The following is an 18,254-nucleotide window of genomic DNA, read 5'->3' as shown; positions in this document are numbered from 1 at the left end:
CAGTCCTCGCAATAGCCTGAGGTGTGAAAAGGTTGGCCATATTTATTGAGATCCCTGGTTGACTATGACAGGGGAAGGCTTCACATAAGTACACCTTTTCAAGCCAGGTTAATCCATACTGCAGCTCTCTGTCAGCTGTCAACTCAGTGTCAGGAAGGTTGGGGTGGGGGTTGAGAGATTGATCTTAGGACTGTATCATATTTGGCTGAACCCCTACCCCCCCCCCCCCCCCCCACCCCACCCCCCCACCCCTCATTTTATGCTCCATTAACATTTTTTCATAGCCACCACCCCAAATATATGAAACAGTTTTTTTCATGACACCCAGCCTCCTCATAATAATAAATGACCAGTTCCTAATGTTCAAATTTATAACCCCACCCCCTTCTTTTGCTGTGTCATTTTCTAATACCCCCTTTATTCTCAACAAACCCACCCCTTCCCCTCCATCCAACACCATGACCATTCACCCCTACCCCGACCCATCCAACACCACCACTGCATATCTCGCCCCCACCTACCCTGCCCCACCATAATAAATTACCAGTCCCTTAATACTTCCTTCAGTGTATTGGATATGGCATGTTCCACGACTTCTGGCTCTACAGTGATTAAGCTTATAAGCGTATATCTTGTCAAGGTCTGTGGGTGTTCCTGAAAATATTGACATTTAATTATGTCCACAGCTTTTCATATTCACTCCAGATCAATTTATCATTTTCATTCTCTTCTAAATTTTGCAAAAATACAATCATGACAATATTAATTGAAATTATGCTTCTCCTTAACATGCTTTTGTTTGTATCATGTGTTTTCTTGTTGAATCTTTATATTTCAAGACATTTTCTTTAGGGAAATTGAGGCCAGATAACCCCATAAAAATCCGGTTCTGAAGCCTGCCTGTTGGCACGTTTGACATATGGTATTGTTTCATACCTGCGACCCGAGATCCAGCTGTTAATTGTGTTAAGGAGAAATATTTGAAAAATGTTTAAAATGTCAAGCAGGTTGGAATTTATTGGGGGGACGTGGGGTAGCCTAGTGGTTAAAGCATTCGCTCATCATGCTGAAGGCCTGGGATCGATTCCCCAGATGGGTACAATGTGTGAAGCCCATTTCTGATGTCACCTCCCCTGGAATATTGTTGGAATATTGCTAAAAGCGCTGTAAAATTAACTCACTCACTGGAATTGATTGGTATGGCACAATATTGTTGAGTGAGTGAGTCTGATGTTTTTAATGCCAGTCTCTGCTCAGTTGTTGAGGTTAGCCCACAGGTCAAAAGAGTATAAATGTTGGATTTGAACCAATGATCAGCATGTCCTGGCATGATAAGGGGACACAACTCTACACTGGGAATTGTGGTGACTGAGACCATCGGGCCACCGTAACCTATTATGTTTTGTACTAATTACACAACATGGTAGAGACATGGCAGGCAGCCATCAATCTACGCTGGTCATAAGAGTCTGGTAACTGGATCGAGTTGGGATGGTTCTGTAAGCAATGTGACAATCCTTTGACCTTGCTCTAAATTCTGATATACTGTCTCCTCCTTAACCGTGTTAACCATGCTCGTGTTTTTTTTTAAAAATGGTAAATTTTTTATGATTTTCCAGCTAAACATGCTAAAGCCAGCTGTTTTATCATTGTTTTATTGGTCAGGAGAAATCTATAAACCATTCAAATAATTATTTGAGACAGGGTTGGAACATAACATAAGTCTGCTAGTCTGACATAAAATCCAGGAAGAACAGTTCTTTGAAGACTACCACTTTTACCATACCGGGTGGTCAGACTCAGTGACTTGGTAGATGCATGTCACTGTATCCCAATTGTGAACATCTATGCTCATGATGTCAATCACTGGATTGTCTGGTCCAGACACAATTATTTACCGACTGACGTTATCCAGCTGGATTATTGCCAAATGCAGCGTTAAACAACAAACAAATAACAAACAAACAATGAGTTACTAAACTCAATTTAATCATGCTTATCCTGCCCTCATTAACCCTACTAAATATTTGAATGCTCACACTGCTACAATGCCAGGTAATTTAGAAATCTGATATTTAAAATGCAAAGCTTACAGTAATATTGACATACTTGCACTGCCATAGAGCCATGGCCCTACACAAACAATGCCTTCACCATGGCAGGAATGCAATAAAATGTAATAAGCTAGACAACCAGTTTGATCTTTGTTTACATGTGTTTTTCTCCTAGCTTGCCCTCAGCCTTGCAGTTATTGTATAGGGAATAATTCCTGTATATCACCCATTGAGTTATTGTGTCCCAGGTCCATGGCGTATATCATATATATCAGTGTGGGTTATTGCGGGATATACCCTGCCGGCATATATATCAATGTCATATTCCTTGTTCACACTTTGTAGGGGACTTTTGCTTTTGTTGTTGGGTCTAGAAATATACATGTGTCTCAAAATACCCCTTTGTGTTGCTTATTGAATTGCCAGGAATGGAACTTGGCACAATATGGAAATAATGGAATAGGTTAGTGGCCTGTTGACCTGTGGTAATTTGTCAAGGGAGATATTGCTTTATTATATTGGTTCCATACAGCAATAGAAATCTCATATGATTTCCAAGGTTGTGGGCTATCATAGTTACCATCTGGTCACAGTGCCACTTGAAGAGCTAGGTTAACTTGTGTACTTGGTGAAAACTGTCATGTCAATAAACACAAGAAATAATTGTAGTCTGTAATTTGTAATGAGTTCACTCAGGAATAGTCTATGTGCAAGAATTTATTTTTGATAGGCATTACTTAGAAGTTAACAGATGACAAAGTAGAGACAATTTATGGATAACAACTTCTTTATTTACTGTAAAGGTGAGGTTTTGGTACAGATCCTTATACCGTTGATTCAGTCTTGCTTGACAACAGTGTAAGGATCTATACCAAAACATCTTCTTTACAGTAAATAAAGAAGTTGTTATCCATAAATTGTGTCTACTTTGCTGGAATACAGGAAATTGTAAATCAGGGAAATGCAATTTCTGCAAATATTCTGCAACATTGTGAAATAAAATATAAAGATAATCATTTGTTTATAAGTTTGAACTAGCAGAGTGCATTTGGTTTACCATGTTTACAAGTTTACATATTTCAGCTATAGATCGGTGAACATAATAACTATTTTTTTCACACTTGTAAATGACTTGAATGGGGTCAGAATTTCTAAAACACATGTCTTGTAGATGTAGGAAAGAGTAACGGTGCTTTTACCACTTTTTGTCATGTTTATCATGCTTTTACCATTGTTTATCATGTTTACAAGTATACAAGCAGTCAACACCACAAAACGGAAGTCTTGCTAAAACAAGAGTAGGATGATATGAAGTGTAACTTTTAAAACACAAGATCTTTTGATTATTTTCAATATGGATCATATGGATGTACAAAGGATATGATTACTTAATTTGTATTTAACATGTTTAATAATACATTTTTCTTTTGCCAGAGTTGCAGGGAATTCGGCCTACATTATTGGCACCTTGGCAGAGTCTGACATAGGATGTTACCGAGTCCTGGCCCTGGCCAAGGGCCGTAACTCTAACAGTGGCCGAATACTGAAGGACCTGACACGCATGTTGACCTTTGAAGACCCGGAGAGTGTGATGAATGCTGCAGGAACTATGGGGACCCTGGTAAGGACTGAGAGAACTGTACTCCCTAAATACAATAATGTGTCAGTAACTGTAACCCTAAACACAATAATGTCTCCGGAACTGTACTCCCTAAACACAATAATGTGTCTGGAACTGTACTCCCTAAATACAATATTGTGTCCGGAACTGTACTCCCTAAACACAATAATGTGTCTGGAACTGTGGTCCCTAAACACAATAATGTGTCAGTAACTGTCCTCCCTAAACACAATAATGTGTTCGGAACTGTACTCCCTAAACACAATAATGTGTCCGGAACTGTACTCCCTAAACACAATAATGTGTCAGTAACTGTCCTCCCTAAACACAATAATGTGTCCGGAACTGTCCTCCCTAAACACAATAATGTGTCAGTAACTGTCCTCCCTAAACACAATAATGTGTCAGTAACTGTCCTCCCTAAACACAATAATGTGTCCGGAACTGTCCTCCCTAAACACAATAATGTGTCCGGAACTGTACTCCCTAAACACAATAATGTTTCAGTAACTGTACTCCCTAAACACAATAATGTGTCCGGAACTGTCCTCCCTAAACACAATAATGTGTCAGTAACTGTCCTCCCTAAACACAATAATGTGTCCGGAACAGTACTCCCTAAAGACAATAATGTGTCCGGAACTGTACTCCCTAAACACAATAATGTGTCAGTAACTGTCCTCCCTAAACACAATAATGTGTCCGGAACTGTCCTCCCTAAACACAATAATGTGTCCGGAACTGTCCTCCCTAAACACAATAATGTGTCCGGAACTGTCCTCCCTAAACACAATAATGTGTCCGGAACTGTCCTCCCTAAACACAATAATGTGTTCGGAACTGTCCTCCCTAAACACAATAATGTGTTCGGAACTGTCCTCCCTAAACACAATAATGTGTTCGGAACTGTCCTCCCTAAACACAATAATGTGTCTGTAAGGAATTGAAAAGAAAGTGGATGACATGGGATTCAAAAGAGCTGTATGAGGATAAAAATGTCATATCTGTTTAGGCCTTCTATACAATTAGTTCAAATAACTGAAATAAGTTGCAAAATACAATTCCTCAAATTCTATTTAAAAGATTTTGTTAAAATATGTTTATTACAGAGAAATTTATGTAAAATAAAGGACAACCCATGATGCTAAACATATATTTCTTTGGATGAAATTAAGAGCTACTTCATTTCCCATATTATTCTGTCTTGGAGTTTAATTTCTTATTGAATTTAGTTTGCAGGCTTGATCATGTTGTTTTTTACAATATTATTTGTTACAGTTTTAATTTAATCCACAATTGTGGGTGAGGGAACTTATAATCCATGGAATAAATGAAATTCTTGATGTTTTGATCCACTAAACCACCATCTTGGAGTGTCTACTAGTCTATCAGTGTTCATCTTCCCAAGGCAAGAGAGTTAACTGACAATAAAAGTCCAGTTTCCACCCTTGCCGAACTAGGCTGATATTATAGAGTTAGATTTTGGCTGGACTAACAAGTCTATGCATAGTCCAATCAAAATCGCGCACCGAAATCGAAATCTGGTTCGTAAACTGTCATGCAGATTTCGGTCGACTGCAGGATTTGCACAGCATGTGCACTGGTCAACAGATATTTTCCAAATCTTGTCAAGCTTTTAATCACTTGATTTGATGCACTTCGCGATGTAAGACCCGTTTTCTTACAATATAGGTGTTGATTATCGATCAGATCGTCTTGACTGGGCGCCGCAATTTTGTTTGAAGCAAATGCAAGTGATACGAGAGGTGGAATCTGATTGGTCCATAGGGGAGGCATAGAAGGGACTAAACAGCCACTGGTGGCGCTACGATTGAGCCCAGAAATTCCAGCCTAGTTCAGCAAGGGTGGAAACTGGACTTTTAAAGTCAGTTAACTCCCTTGCCTCAGGAAGATGATTAGTGTTGTTCCTGGAAGATTTCTGAAAATGTATGTGTTTTGAGCAAGCAATGTATGTACACATTATTAGTACACATTATTGTGATTTTGTATTCTTGTTATTTTCAGGCTGAAAGTAACGAAGGTCGTAACTGGATTCTGAGTGCTGATTGTGTGGACGCCATGTTGGACAATGTGACAGCATTGCTCCACACCGACAACTTGTGGACAGCCAGCAACGCTGCTCTAGTTATTGCTAGGTACAGACAAATGACAAATTAAAGATTAATAATAATAATAATATGTGCATTTATAATGTGCCAAATTCCATTCACCAAGTGGATGCTCATAGCGCTACACTACTATTACCCCGGTCAGTGGATCATTGTGCACTCAGTTTTCATTCTCATCGCCCTGTGAGGGGCTAGAGGTGAGGTGAGGTGAAATGGGGTTTAACGTGGCGTCCAAGATTATTGCACTTATATAGCGACGTGCATGTATGTGTGTGTGTTTGTGTGGCTGCTTGTACTAGTCCGGACTGATGCCGATTTATAGTGCTAGCCCACTGAGATACCATGCCGCAGTCTAACATGAATACCCCACTCAGACACAGTATACTGACTCCGAGCCAACCAGTCCTTGTTTTAGCCCCTTAATGCCGAGCGCCAGACAGGGTAACAACAAGTACCATCTTTTAACGTCTTTTGGTATGACGCGGTCGGGGATCGAACCCCGGACCTTCCGCTCTCCGGGCGGACGCTCTACCACTAGACCACGGCGGCGGTTGTGAGGGGCTATAAGGTTAACAGTCACATTACCATCACATCCTACCAGGTACCCATTCACTGCTGGGTGAACAGAGGCACATTTCGAATGTCCCGACGTTGTCATTAGTGGTTGATCCAGTGGAGTGAGATGAATAGTGTCGGCTCATTTTATTTCTGCTAGTAAACCAAACTCACTCACTCACTCACTCATTGATCGACTGAAAACATGACACGTGACCACAACACTGCATACCAGCTCAGTGTTGTCATGGTGATGGTAGAATGTAGTATTGATGATGTGTTGTTGAAATACGGATGAAACTATCGGTATCCCTCAACTTCATTGTCTTATGGGTTCGAATCCCGGTTCCCCCGATTATGTTTCAAGGTTTGTCAGCACCATACCTGTGCTCGTGGGTTTCGGCGAAGTGGTAAACGTCTGAGACCTGCATCTCTTCGGGCTTTCCTCCCACATTAAGCTGACACGCTGTGATATAACTGTAATAGTGGCGTTAAACACAACTCACTCACTCACTCATTGTCTGAAATGGGTTTTTAATGCAGCTCTATACAGCATTCCATTTATAGCATGGCACTGCGTGATGCATGTCTCTGACATCCACGGGTATGGTGCTGACCAACCTGGAACCAGTGTTAGATCATTGAATGTGATAACTCGCTGGGAGCCGCCGTCTTGAATGGAGTTTTGCTCTCGCTCTCGCAAGATCTCATTATATTTATGAACTAACTTTCAACATTTAACACATAGTCAGGGCAAACCGAGATTCGAACCCATGGTTATAGGTCTTTGGTGTGCCCAAGGGATGCAACTCTGCACATCAAATTGCATGGGTTTGGTGCTGACAGACCTCGAAACATAATCGTGGTGAACAAGATTCGAACCCACAATCATAGGTTTCTGGCATGCTCAAGGAATGCAACACTGCAGTGAATTGGGATGCCTTAGACGACTGGGCCACCCGTCCCCCTAATCCATAAGATATAAACAAGGGCCTGATTGAGGAAAGCTAATGTCGTACAATTGAATTGGTTATGAGCAAGATGGCTGACACTATACATCATTTTACAAAACTTCCCTTGGACCTTCCATGATTTTATGGGCCTTTCCAACTATGTTAAATTATCAGTCCGTCAATCCTGTTAATAAAACAAAGATATGTCTCATTCTTGAACAAACAACAAAATTCATGGTCATTGAAAAACATAATATATTGACCTGCAGCAAATAACATGAATAAGGCTTAGTGATACAATGATTATCATAATTGATAAAAATCCTTTTCAGAAAGACATTTCATCCTGTGATTAGAATTAAACCTATAATAGAATCTGTCTAAATGGCAGATAAAGCAAAGATTATCCTAGTCTGATTAATAACCGCTACCGCTAAACAACAACATGAGGACATCCCATAATCCCATTACTGGCTATGTCAGAACAACATTTTGCAAATTTTAACTGACCAATGAAATGACTAACACGAACTGGACATGACTGAGCTTTCTAAAGCATAACCACACTAGTTTTTAACTGGCAACTTCCATTTCAGACTACGATTTAAGTACTTGATTCAAAATTTGAAAACTGAATGAAAGAAAATTCTGGACTGTCTCTTAGATGGCAACAATTGTATGGCAGTACTTTTCACAGGCTGTGGAAAGTTTCTTCAGATTTAAATGTTTATCAAACTGAAGCGAAATATAGACAATGATTTTGACAGAATCAGTCGTTAGCAATACCCCATATTAACTTTTTCGCGGATCTGTAATTAGAAAACACATTCACTGTCACTTTCCCAATCTGGTAATCAACGCTCTGATTGGTCAGATGAAAGATCGTTCTGACGTGACCCGTAATGGTATGTCTTCAGATCTTTGTTTAGTGGTAGCGAAAACTAACATCTGATTTTAACGAGATTGACATTTTTCCATTATTTCACAAGTCGTGACTGAGCATGTGGATGTGTTCGGGGTTTATCTGGACCTGCTAAGAGTATGTTCTTTGGACCCAAATCTGCAGCAAATGTCAGTAACAATTCCCAAATTGGAAGAAAATATATCCACATTCATATTAATGCAGTTGTACTAAATCTGGAAAGTTTTGTGTCATGAAATTATTGCAAGTGGCTAATAAAAAGCCTTACCTGCCTTTGGAAAGTTTTGTGACACACTTTTGATGAGATTACCAAAGATCAATAATAGATTTTATATGGCGTTGTGGTGAAATGGTAACTCTGGTGATGGTGATTTGGAGATTTTACGTGCGCTTTCCGACATTATGCATATTTCGCACAGGGGCTCATCAGGCCATTTAGTGTGTTCTGCCAAAAATGGAAGAAGGGGTTTGTCCAGAAAAAGAAGCAGCTCGGAGGAATGTTAGGGTTGCATCTATAGAGTTTGAAGAAGTTGGAATTTTGCCGGAGGTGGGGTGATGAACTCTGCTTACTTATTTACTTACTTTGGAGATTTAACGTGCGCTTTCCGACTGATGCGTATTTCGCACGCGGACTCTGTGTTAGTCATTGGTTTATGTACTATAAACAACGCATGAATTGTTGTAGTTGACAGGGAGGTTGGAGTAGCATGTTTATCTAACAGTATAGACTGGCTGGCGTATGTCTGGATTACTCAGTGTTATGTTAGCAACTTAACGAGATGTGGCAGGTTCATGGACTTTCCTGATTTGACTTTTGATACTGAGTGACAATGGGTAATTAAAGAACTATGATGTGAGGGATTATATAATTAATCATGCAACTGACTGGTTGGCAATGTGTGGAAGTTGTTTAGCCTTGCTTGACAATGGTATAAGGATCTATACCTAAAACGTTGTTATACATAAATTGTCTCTACAATAACCTCCGTCAACTTCTAAGTAATGCCTATCAAACAATTTAATGTGTGGAAGTGAATAAACAAATATGCCTCCTTACGTCTATGTGTGTTGTTGGGCTGCAAAAACAACTCTATCATGAAACTATTGCGTGTGTGTGGCACTGTCCTACTCTCAAAACTTTCCAGATTTACAGTATTGTGTTTAAGAGGTGACTTGTATTTCACTGTTGACAGGAGGGGGCCTTAATGTTATTGTACAGGAATGATTTGCTTGCAGTATTAAAATACTTGGGAATTCAAGTAAAAATAACTTGAAAATAGTCCCAATTTTGAACAAATCAATGTTAATTCAAGAAATACATTTTATTTGTTAATAATTCAAAGAATACTACCTCTATTACATTAGAAGTACTCCCTCCCACCTCCTCAATAATCTTTCTCTATTTGATTGATGTTTGGTAAGAAGTGAGTCCCCCCCCCCTTCACGCACAAGAGCGCTATGGGCTGATTGAGTGCTATTGTAGGAACAACTGATTGTTGTATAATTTACAGTGAAGAGGACTTCTGTTGAAATTCTGAAATTTTAGTTTAGTGTGATTGCAGGCAAAATACAGGAATTTGGCAATGATGTAATAGAGGTAGTATTCTTTGATTTATTAACAATGATAACTATTGCTTGAATTTCCTAATATGCCTGCCAATTTGGAATCCTAGATAAAATCCCTGGTGTTTCCTTATAGACTGTTGTTGTGTCTCCTAGACTTACACTTAGTCTATGAAAACATTTCTTGAAAATAATTATATTCTTTCCTTTTTTTAAAAAAAACCTTCCTCTTCTGATGTTTTCATGTATCAAGGAAACTGGACTTGGTTTGATCTAGACTTGCCTAGGCTTTTAGTTAAAATATTTTATGAAATGGATTGTGTTGTGTCTCCCCACAGATTGTGCATAGCTGAAGATGGCTGCAGTAAAATACTCAACAACCCCAGCTCCCAACACATCCTGTCCAAGCTGGTTGTGTCGCTTGGAGTTGATGAAGCAGGTGAGTGCATTATATTTGGTTTGGGATTTGTGTTAATCAAGTGAATTGAGATCTATTTCAGTCACCAAGGCCGTACAGTCAAGTCTCGTTTATCAGACACTCGTTAATCCGACAATCGGCTTTATCCGACACAAATGATGGGAACCGATTAAATCAGTGCTGTTTAGACCCGTTAATCCGACAGTCTAGCACTCCGACTCCGACACACCTAAATTGCAATGATTTGCTGAAATCACTCATTAATCAGTCTCGTTAATCCGACACGGTGATTAGCGTACTCCATGGTCATCTGCCCGCGAGTACACAGCCCCGTGTTTTGATGCGAGACCAGTCGGCGAGTAGCTGCATATTTAAACGGCTGCAGAGATAAACTTTGTGTTTTGTGTTAAACTTTAGAGGTTGCATGATTAGAAAACATATTCCGCGAACAATGTAACACAACAATATGAATATTTCCTTTTTCCTTTTTTTATTACAACATGTTTCAATCGTTATCTATCGTGTAGTTGTCCAATTTTCGATCATGAACGTTGATAATACCTAATTTTGTTTATCCGACATACTCGTTAATCTGACATAATCATATGCAACCAACAGTGTCGGATTAACGGGACTTGACTGTAGTTAACTTTTTTTTGACAGGGGGGCAAATATTTGTACAAGTATCACTTGTCCCCAACTTGATTCAAATAAAACTGCTTTCCCTAACCAATCCAGGGGGGGCAACTGCCGTCCCTGCCCCCCTGGCTGGCTACGGCACTGGTCACAGAGTCAAGCCCTTCACCAATTTCTGGGGTCTGACTACAAATGATCTGTGCACATCCAAGTTGTTTTTGTCTTCCTGCAAATATCGGATGTTTGCTTTTGATTTTAGCTTGAACATGAATATTTTTCAAATGTCATGTAAATTATACTTGCTGTCTACCTAGTCAAGCCAAGCTATTTATTCTAAAAGATATGTAAAATGCCCACAGAATATTTATGAATACGCTCAGGTTATGTGAGTAATGCTCAGTAAAAAAGGTTTGAATGTGTGCCGAATAACCTGAATAATTACAGATGCAGGTCATCTAACTAATGCTGGATGGGTTATATCTGATTTGTATTGCTTGATAGGAGAAAAAATTAAATTAAGCGTCACATCGATCCATCTTGTTTCTTGTCGACTGCGGTAATGCTTGTATTTGTGGTCATCTTTACCGCCAGTGATTGTTGGATGTAACCATGGTAACAGTGGGACGGTCTGCAGCAACTTTAAATTTAATCCTCAAATGATTGAGTTGTGTCTGTTAATTGAACGAATTGATATTGGGTAAGAAACTGATCTTATAATGTTCTTTTGGAATTCGCTATTTTTGGAATTCCCTGTATGTTCAGAGACAATGTTCAATAAGTAGTCAAGAGTAACCTCCCTTGTTGAGGGGTAAACTATTATAAGGATGACTAGATATACTATATGTAAGCACTTTACAAAGTTGCAACAAAACAGTCTAATATGAGCATAAATATATCTAAACATATATTCTACAACAAAACAGAATGTCTTGTTTCATGAGTATTTGGATGATATACTGCACCAATGCACGATCCAACGAGATCATCCCACGTCTTCCATAGAAAGCCAGGTTTCTGCATGGAACCTTTGACGACAAGAACATTTTGTAGCGTAATTTCCATTGCTACTTTTGTTTCCAGAGTTCTGAAGAATGTGTTGATTACCAAATAGTTTCTTTGTTGATTTTGTTCTGAATTATGCTCTTTTTGAAGGCTATATTATCAAAGTGCGTTTCATCAACGGTGGTTTTCAAGAACGAGTGAGTGAGTTGTGGTTGAACACTTTAAACAGTGTATCAGTTTGTTTTGGGAGAAAAGCCCGAAGTGATGCAGTTCAAGAACATTTATCACATGACAGATATGGAGGGGATCATTACTTGCATGTAATGTTGTATGCAAGATGGTGCTGTCCATTGTACTCAGCGAAGCTCTTGATGCTAATAAATTCAATCAGCATCAGATCTATTCACCTCCAAATATAGTGACTGTGCGATACAAAATCCTCCTCTCCTATAGCTGAGCAGGGGTCTTATCTGAACTGTCGAATCCCCGCTCAGCATTTCTGCTACCCTGAAACAGACGGGTCTGGTGATAGACCAGTTATCAGGTAAATTTAGGTCTTGAACCCATGGAAAGTGAATCCTGGCAAGTGAATCCTAGCAACTAAGGGAAGCAACTCTGCACAGCAAGGTGCGGCATCTTAAAGTTAGACCACTGCTTCACATGAGAGACAAACTGACTTCAGTCAGATGGGCCTGAGTCTTCTCAACTTCTTGTATCAGCCAGCATTTTCAACTGGACTTTAACCATGGCTCTATTCATTGATCACAAGTCTATTGTGACCCCTTCGTCGATGAGCAGCTGAACAACATCCGTCTGCCCCTCCCGTGCAGCTGCAGTAACAGCGCTGTCGTCAAGACCTTTATACTCCAAGTCAAACACCTTCATGGACAACAATTGCTGTACGATGGTTACATTCCCTCCCATACAGGCCAGAATGAGGCAATTGCTGCCTCTCTCGTCCAGGAGGGTCATGTCTGCCCCAGACTCCACCAGCACCTCAAACACGTCTGGATGACCCTCGTTGATGGCTGCCATGACAGGAGTCCAGCCGTAGATTCCTCTGCGGTTGATGTTGTACATGGTCATGGACAACAGATGCCTCACCATCACCGCTTGACCGTAGATACACGCCAGCATCAGGCAGTCATTACCGTCCTTGTCCACGAGAGAGGCATCGGCTCCAGATGATACTAGGACATCAAAGACTTCAATATGGCCACATTTGGCTGCAATCATTACAGCTGTCCATCCGTTCTCTTCCCGATCATTCAGACTGATCTTGTTCATTGAGATCAGTTTTCTTACAATATTGGCATGTCCAGTATCGGAGGCTATCATCAGACTGTTGTAAAGTTGGTCGTTACGACTGCTAACATCCCCTTTTTCAGACACCAAAATGTCAAACACTTCTTTGTGACCTTTAGTGATTGCTATATGTAAAGGAGATAATCCATGTTCCTGTTGCCGGTTTACATCAAACAGTTTCAGTGATAATAAATATTTGACAATTTTCGAATTGCCACCGCTGGCTCCCCAGAATAAGAAATCATTCCCAAATTCATTTTGTAGTTTTAGATCTGCTCCAGCAGCTAACAGAAGATCAAAAGATTCTTTGTTGCCAAGCAACGCTGCCATCATGGCAGGAGTCATCCTCTTTTCTCCGGCTTTGTTTATCTCAAACTTCCCCATCCCCAGAACCCTTTTCAACATTGACGCATCTCCAGAAAATACTGCCATCATGAGGCAGCCATTGTTGTTCGCATCCACGAGTGATACATCTGCTCCCTTGGTAACCAACAAGTCGAACACATTCTTCTTTGCTGCAAAGGTAGCCATCATTACTGGCGTCTGCCCAACTTGACCCCGTTTATTAATGTCAATTTTTTTCTGGAGTGAATTTTCAACTATTTTTGCACTCCCACTTTGGGCTGCCAGATGTAGACACATGTTGCCGTTGCTGTCACAGAGCAAAACGTCAGCTCCTGCAGAAACCAAATCATCATAAATCTCAAAGTCACCAACTCTGGCCGCCTCCATCACTGCAGTTCTGTTTTCAGAACCTCTGCTGTTAACCTTCACCTTATCTTGTTTCAGCAAGTTTTGAACTATGGATCTGTTTTTACCTTCAGCAGCCAAAATTAAACAAGAATCACCCTCATCATCAACCAAGGTTAAATCTGCGCCTGCTGTCACCAACAGCTCAAATGTCGTCTGCTTGCCTCGAACAGCTGCCTCCATCACAGCTGTTCTTCCTTTGAGCACACGTCTATCAATGTTACATTTCTTCTTTGAGAGACAGTCTTGCACCCTGGGTGTGTCTCCTGCTGCTGCGGCCCAGAACAGAAGGTTCTTGTCGTCATCCTCTAGCGTCATGTTGGACATATCCAGTCTCTGACTGTCCTGTTGGACTGAGCGGGTAGCCATTGTTAATGTTGTATCTTCTGAAGAGAGAAAGGTAATTTACTTTAAGGGTTTTCGTCAAGTGATAGGGGATAGCAAAGAATAAGCTGTTTGGGGTAGGACTGTAAATAGAATGGACAGGTATTTGGGAAAGAAAATGTACAACTTTATGGATAACAACTTCTGGTTTAGTGCGTATAGCGCTGTTTCGATGTAGATTCAGGCTAAAGACAATAAACCAAAGGTCAATTAACATGATAAAGTTCAACATTTTTCTTACTTATTTGCCAATGCCAATCAAACAGGTATTTTGGGAGGTCAAATTTACAACATTGGTGGGGTTATCATGAAAACAATCTCCATTGAGTCCTGCTATTTTGAACCCTTCGGCATGGGTAGGATAATTTGATAAGCAGCTGAGACGACACCCAAAGAATGGCATTTGGGGACAGGATAATCATTCAGTTCAGCCAAGGGTAGATGTTTACGCCATTCATTCACTTAGGGATCGTCACTGAGACATTCTCGGGGGAAGGGGGCAACAGAAACTTTGTTGACAGAATATTTCTTCAGTCCTTGCTTAAAAACAAAATAATTTTTGGGGAAAGGAGACAAACAATTTGGGGGGACCCACAGCACATTATTTTTAGGACATCCAGAATCTTCACGTTATTTTTGTGTCTACGGGAACTGATTATTTTTAATCCGAGGCCCAGCACCTCAGAAAATCAAATGATCAGCTCCTTAGGACGGACTATCAGACATTCATCCTGTCTACTCTACATTTTACTTATTGTCATTTTCAGAACAAAATGAAGAAAAACATATACATATAACATGATACCGGTAATGAAACAGAAACTTCACTGTTGAGAGCCTATTTATGATGTCTCAAACAATGGATGACATCATATCCTATTGTTGTCAGCAATGAAGCAGTGTGACATCATATATCTTCAACTGACCAATCAGCTAAACTGCATGTGCAAATATCAAAAACATCAATAACACATGTGTAATATAACACTATAATGCACTGTGGATAAGTTAGCACTCTGGGACACACTGGCGAGGGTGTCCACTAATCTATACACAGCTGAACAATTTGAACCCCATTTTTGATCATGGAGTACCAGGGATAATTCTGTCAAACAAAATCCTACAATACGATTCAGTGTTGACAAATAAAACATGTAATTCATTTCCTGCTCAGCAACTTGATTTTTTAAAATGTCATCGTACCCCATCTGGGTTGTCTGGTCCAGACTCAATTATTTACAGACAGCCATCATGTAGCTGTAATATTGCTGAGTACTGCGTTAAACGACAAAGAAACAAACAAATGCTATCCTAAAATCTTACCTTTTTCAGTTTTCGTGAAATTTGACGTTTTGGTTGACCACAGGATTGTGTATTCATATTGTAATCATGAAAGATGTCTTTCATTGTGTTATAAATATGCAATGACCAAAGTAGTTTTTAAAATATTATAATGATGCTTTATCTTTGTTTCTGATATGATAAAAATTAAGAAAAAATATCCATCTACATTCATGAAACATGTTATTTTACACAGCCAATTTTCAACATATTTTAACCAATTCATCAAAAATGATTCCCAAACCAACACAATGAAAACATGCTTCCATTTTGAATTAAATATTCACAAGGTCAAGGATAATAAATACAAATTCTAACACTGTGAAAAAAACAGCCAGAGGGTATAAGCCAATGTGTGGTGACACAACAATATTTGCTTGGACCTAAAACCTTCAAGTGTACCCTTGAACGCTCAGTGACTTGCCCCTGGACACTGCTGCGAGAGCCATGACCCATGAAGCGCGTTGACATTGTCTGCTCCCTACAAAAGCTACAGTGCAACGTCTTCAAGTGATAACACACCTACCTGAGTGGAATAACGATGTATGCTGGACCACTGTTACATCCTTGCCTTCTCTAAACACCCAGGTTATAATAAGCCTGTATACAATGGGAATAGCAGCATGCAGGGAGCATGCTATATGACTGTACAGATTATCGATTCAATGGAGATTGCAACAACAGTGATAAGGGGTTGTGTCAAAAGTATTTAGGACAATATTCAGGAAATCTTGTCAAGATAAGGATAAGGTTTTAAACATAACAACATTTTGATGAAGTGAATAAGGATTTACTGAAAGACATGTATGTACACATGTAAGTGTTAATGGGTGATTTGATAGCCTTGTTAAAGAGTTCCACTTCCCTCATGAGCATAATGTATGAAGCCTGTTTGGCCGGACTGTTTTATCTTAACAGATTTTTTTAAAATTGGTCAGTAGGTTGATAAATAGATAAATAAAATGCATTGTGCAGTATTTGTTTAATCATCTTAAAGATTGCTTTGGATAGGTAGGTAATAAAAAGACAATATTGCCTGGTTTGGGTTCTTATAAATATTACGAATCTAAAATCTGACTTGTAATGATGATTTATCTCTGAAAAATATATCTTCTAGTGGTAAGCAATCTTTACCGTCAGGGAGATAAAACCAGAATAATTCTGATTATTGTCTTTTTGAATTTTTGTTTTGGAGATTGTCGGATTCATAAACCCAGCAAAGAAGGTAATGTCTTCTTGGTCTCTGTCACGTGGCTGGAATATTGCTAAACACCATGTTTAGCCCAACTCACTCAATCATGATTTAAGCAATTTGCAAACTTAAGCCACTAGTCTAAAGCCTGAGTCTAGTATGATCTCTACCGGTGAAGAAAGCTCATTTTAAAACCCATATATTAACACTAAAGTCTAATGGTGGCAAGTGACAAGGTTGGAGTACTGGTAGACTTGAAGGTGTTTGGCACAGACTGTTTGACATGTTTGAGTGTTTGATATCAAGAATCACGAATTTTATTGTACATACGCACTTGGGGGTTGGTACAAAATAGAAGTGATGGGAAAATGGCAAATATAAATGCATAAAAAAATGATAAAAATGAAATACACGCGACAAAACAAAACCTATTCCATACACCCTACTTTACAGATTTTAGAGGCATTTGCAATGTACATCACGTACATCAGAGTATTTTTTTCCAAGATAATCACTGACAATCTGACTGTAATTGTTACATGTAAATAACTGAAACAGAATTATTCTATTTTGGCTGCTACTTCAGTCACGGTTGCCTAATTTCTAGTCTCTGAAATGAACATATCGTGCAGAAAAATAAAGAGTGTTAAATTATTATTTTTTTAAATTAATAAAAAGGAGCCCAGAGACTCTCTTCATTCCTAAAACTGCAGAAATCTAGACTTGCCAAACATTACAGACTTGCATGGGCTGTATTTGATATATTTGTATCAGGGTCTGTAAGACAGACTACAGTCTCAGCTGAAACATGTGGAAAACAGTTCTGGCAGCAAAACTCGAACATTCTTTAAGAGGGGTCATAATATGATTTAAGATGTTGGTTTTGTCAAACTGACCTGGGTCACCTATTTGTAGCAATGCCATCGGGTTGCTCCTGATGTCTGCATACAGTTGACCAGAGCAGGAAGTGTTCCTTATCTTCCACGGAATTGCAGTCACATTGTGGACAGAGCCTAGTTTCCACTGGAGGATTGGAGTGTCTCCCCTCTCGATTGCGTCATTGCACCATATAAACCCAAACCAAGTCTACACAGGTAGACTTGCACAAGTCTCTAAGGCAATCATTATTATTTTAAATCATAATTTCTAGATTATGTAAGTAATAAGAACAGGTAAGACACTAGCATCCTTCACGAGGCTGTACTGTCCACATGTATAGACTTGCTTATTAGGAGGATAGAGTTATATCATCCATGGACTTTTCTTTCAGTACAGCCTTGGAGCAAGGCTACTGCACAGTCTGCCATGTGGCTTATTTTATGTGTATAGTCTGGAGAAGCACAAGGAATGTGTGTCTCTGCGATTATCTCCACATCAACCAGTCGGTCTGTGCTGCACTGTTTGTCATTTTGTCAAACAGAAATGAAAA

The 18,254-nt window shown here is 39.5% G+C and overlaps 2 protein-coding genes across 2 annotated transcripts in view; one reads left to right on the top strand and one right to left on the bottom strand.

Annotated features, from left to right (window-relative positions):
• The window catches only part of LOC139458630 (uncharacterized), a 62,168-nt gene that overhangs the window by 5,612 nt on the left and 38,302 nt on the right, over nt 1–18,254 (top strand). The window contains exons 2-4 of the mRNA XM_071240053.1: nt 3,489–3,675; nt 5,701–5,831; nt 10,136–10,236. Of these exons, the coding sequence (XP_071096154.1) occupies nt 3,489–3,675; nt 5,701–5,831; nt 10,136–10,236 (419 nt within the window). The remainder of the gene's footprint in view (nt 1–3,488; nt 3,676–5,700; nt 5,832–10,135; nt 10,237–18,254) is intronic.
• LOC139459871 (ankyrin repeat domain-containing protein 50-like) lies at nt 11,005–16,248 on the bottom strand. Its single transcript, XM_071241582.1, has 2 exons — nt 16,160–16,248; nt 11,005–14,294 (listed from the first exon to the last, which is right to left on the bottom strand). Exon 2 carries the CDS (start codon nt 14,275–14,277, stop codon nt 12,616–12,618), a length of 1,662 nt encoding a protein of 553 aa, XP_071097683.1. The 5' UTR covers nt 14,278–14,294; nt 16,160–16,248; the 3' UTR covers nt 11,005–12,615.

The sequence above is a fragment of the Haliotis cracherodii genome, unplaced genomic scaffold (assembly GCF_022045235.1).
Source record: "Haliotis cracherodii isolate W230 unplaced genomic scaffold, xgHalCrac1.p SCAF_13, whole genome shotgun sequence".
NCBI lineage: Eukaryota > Metazoa > Mollusca > Gastropoda > Lepetellida > Haliotidae > Haliotis > Haliotis cracherodii.
This window is presented reverse-complemented; position numbering and strand designations above follow the sequence as displayed.

What these genes read in the sequence shown, in the direction of transcription:
- LOC139459871 (XM_071241582.1), bottom strand. Translation starts at nt 14,277, where the DNA reads ATGGCTACCCGCTCAGTCCAACAGGACAGTCAGAGACTGGATATGTCC.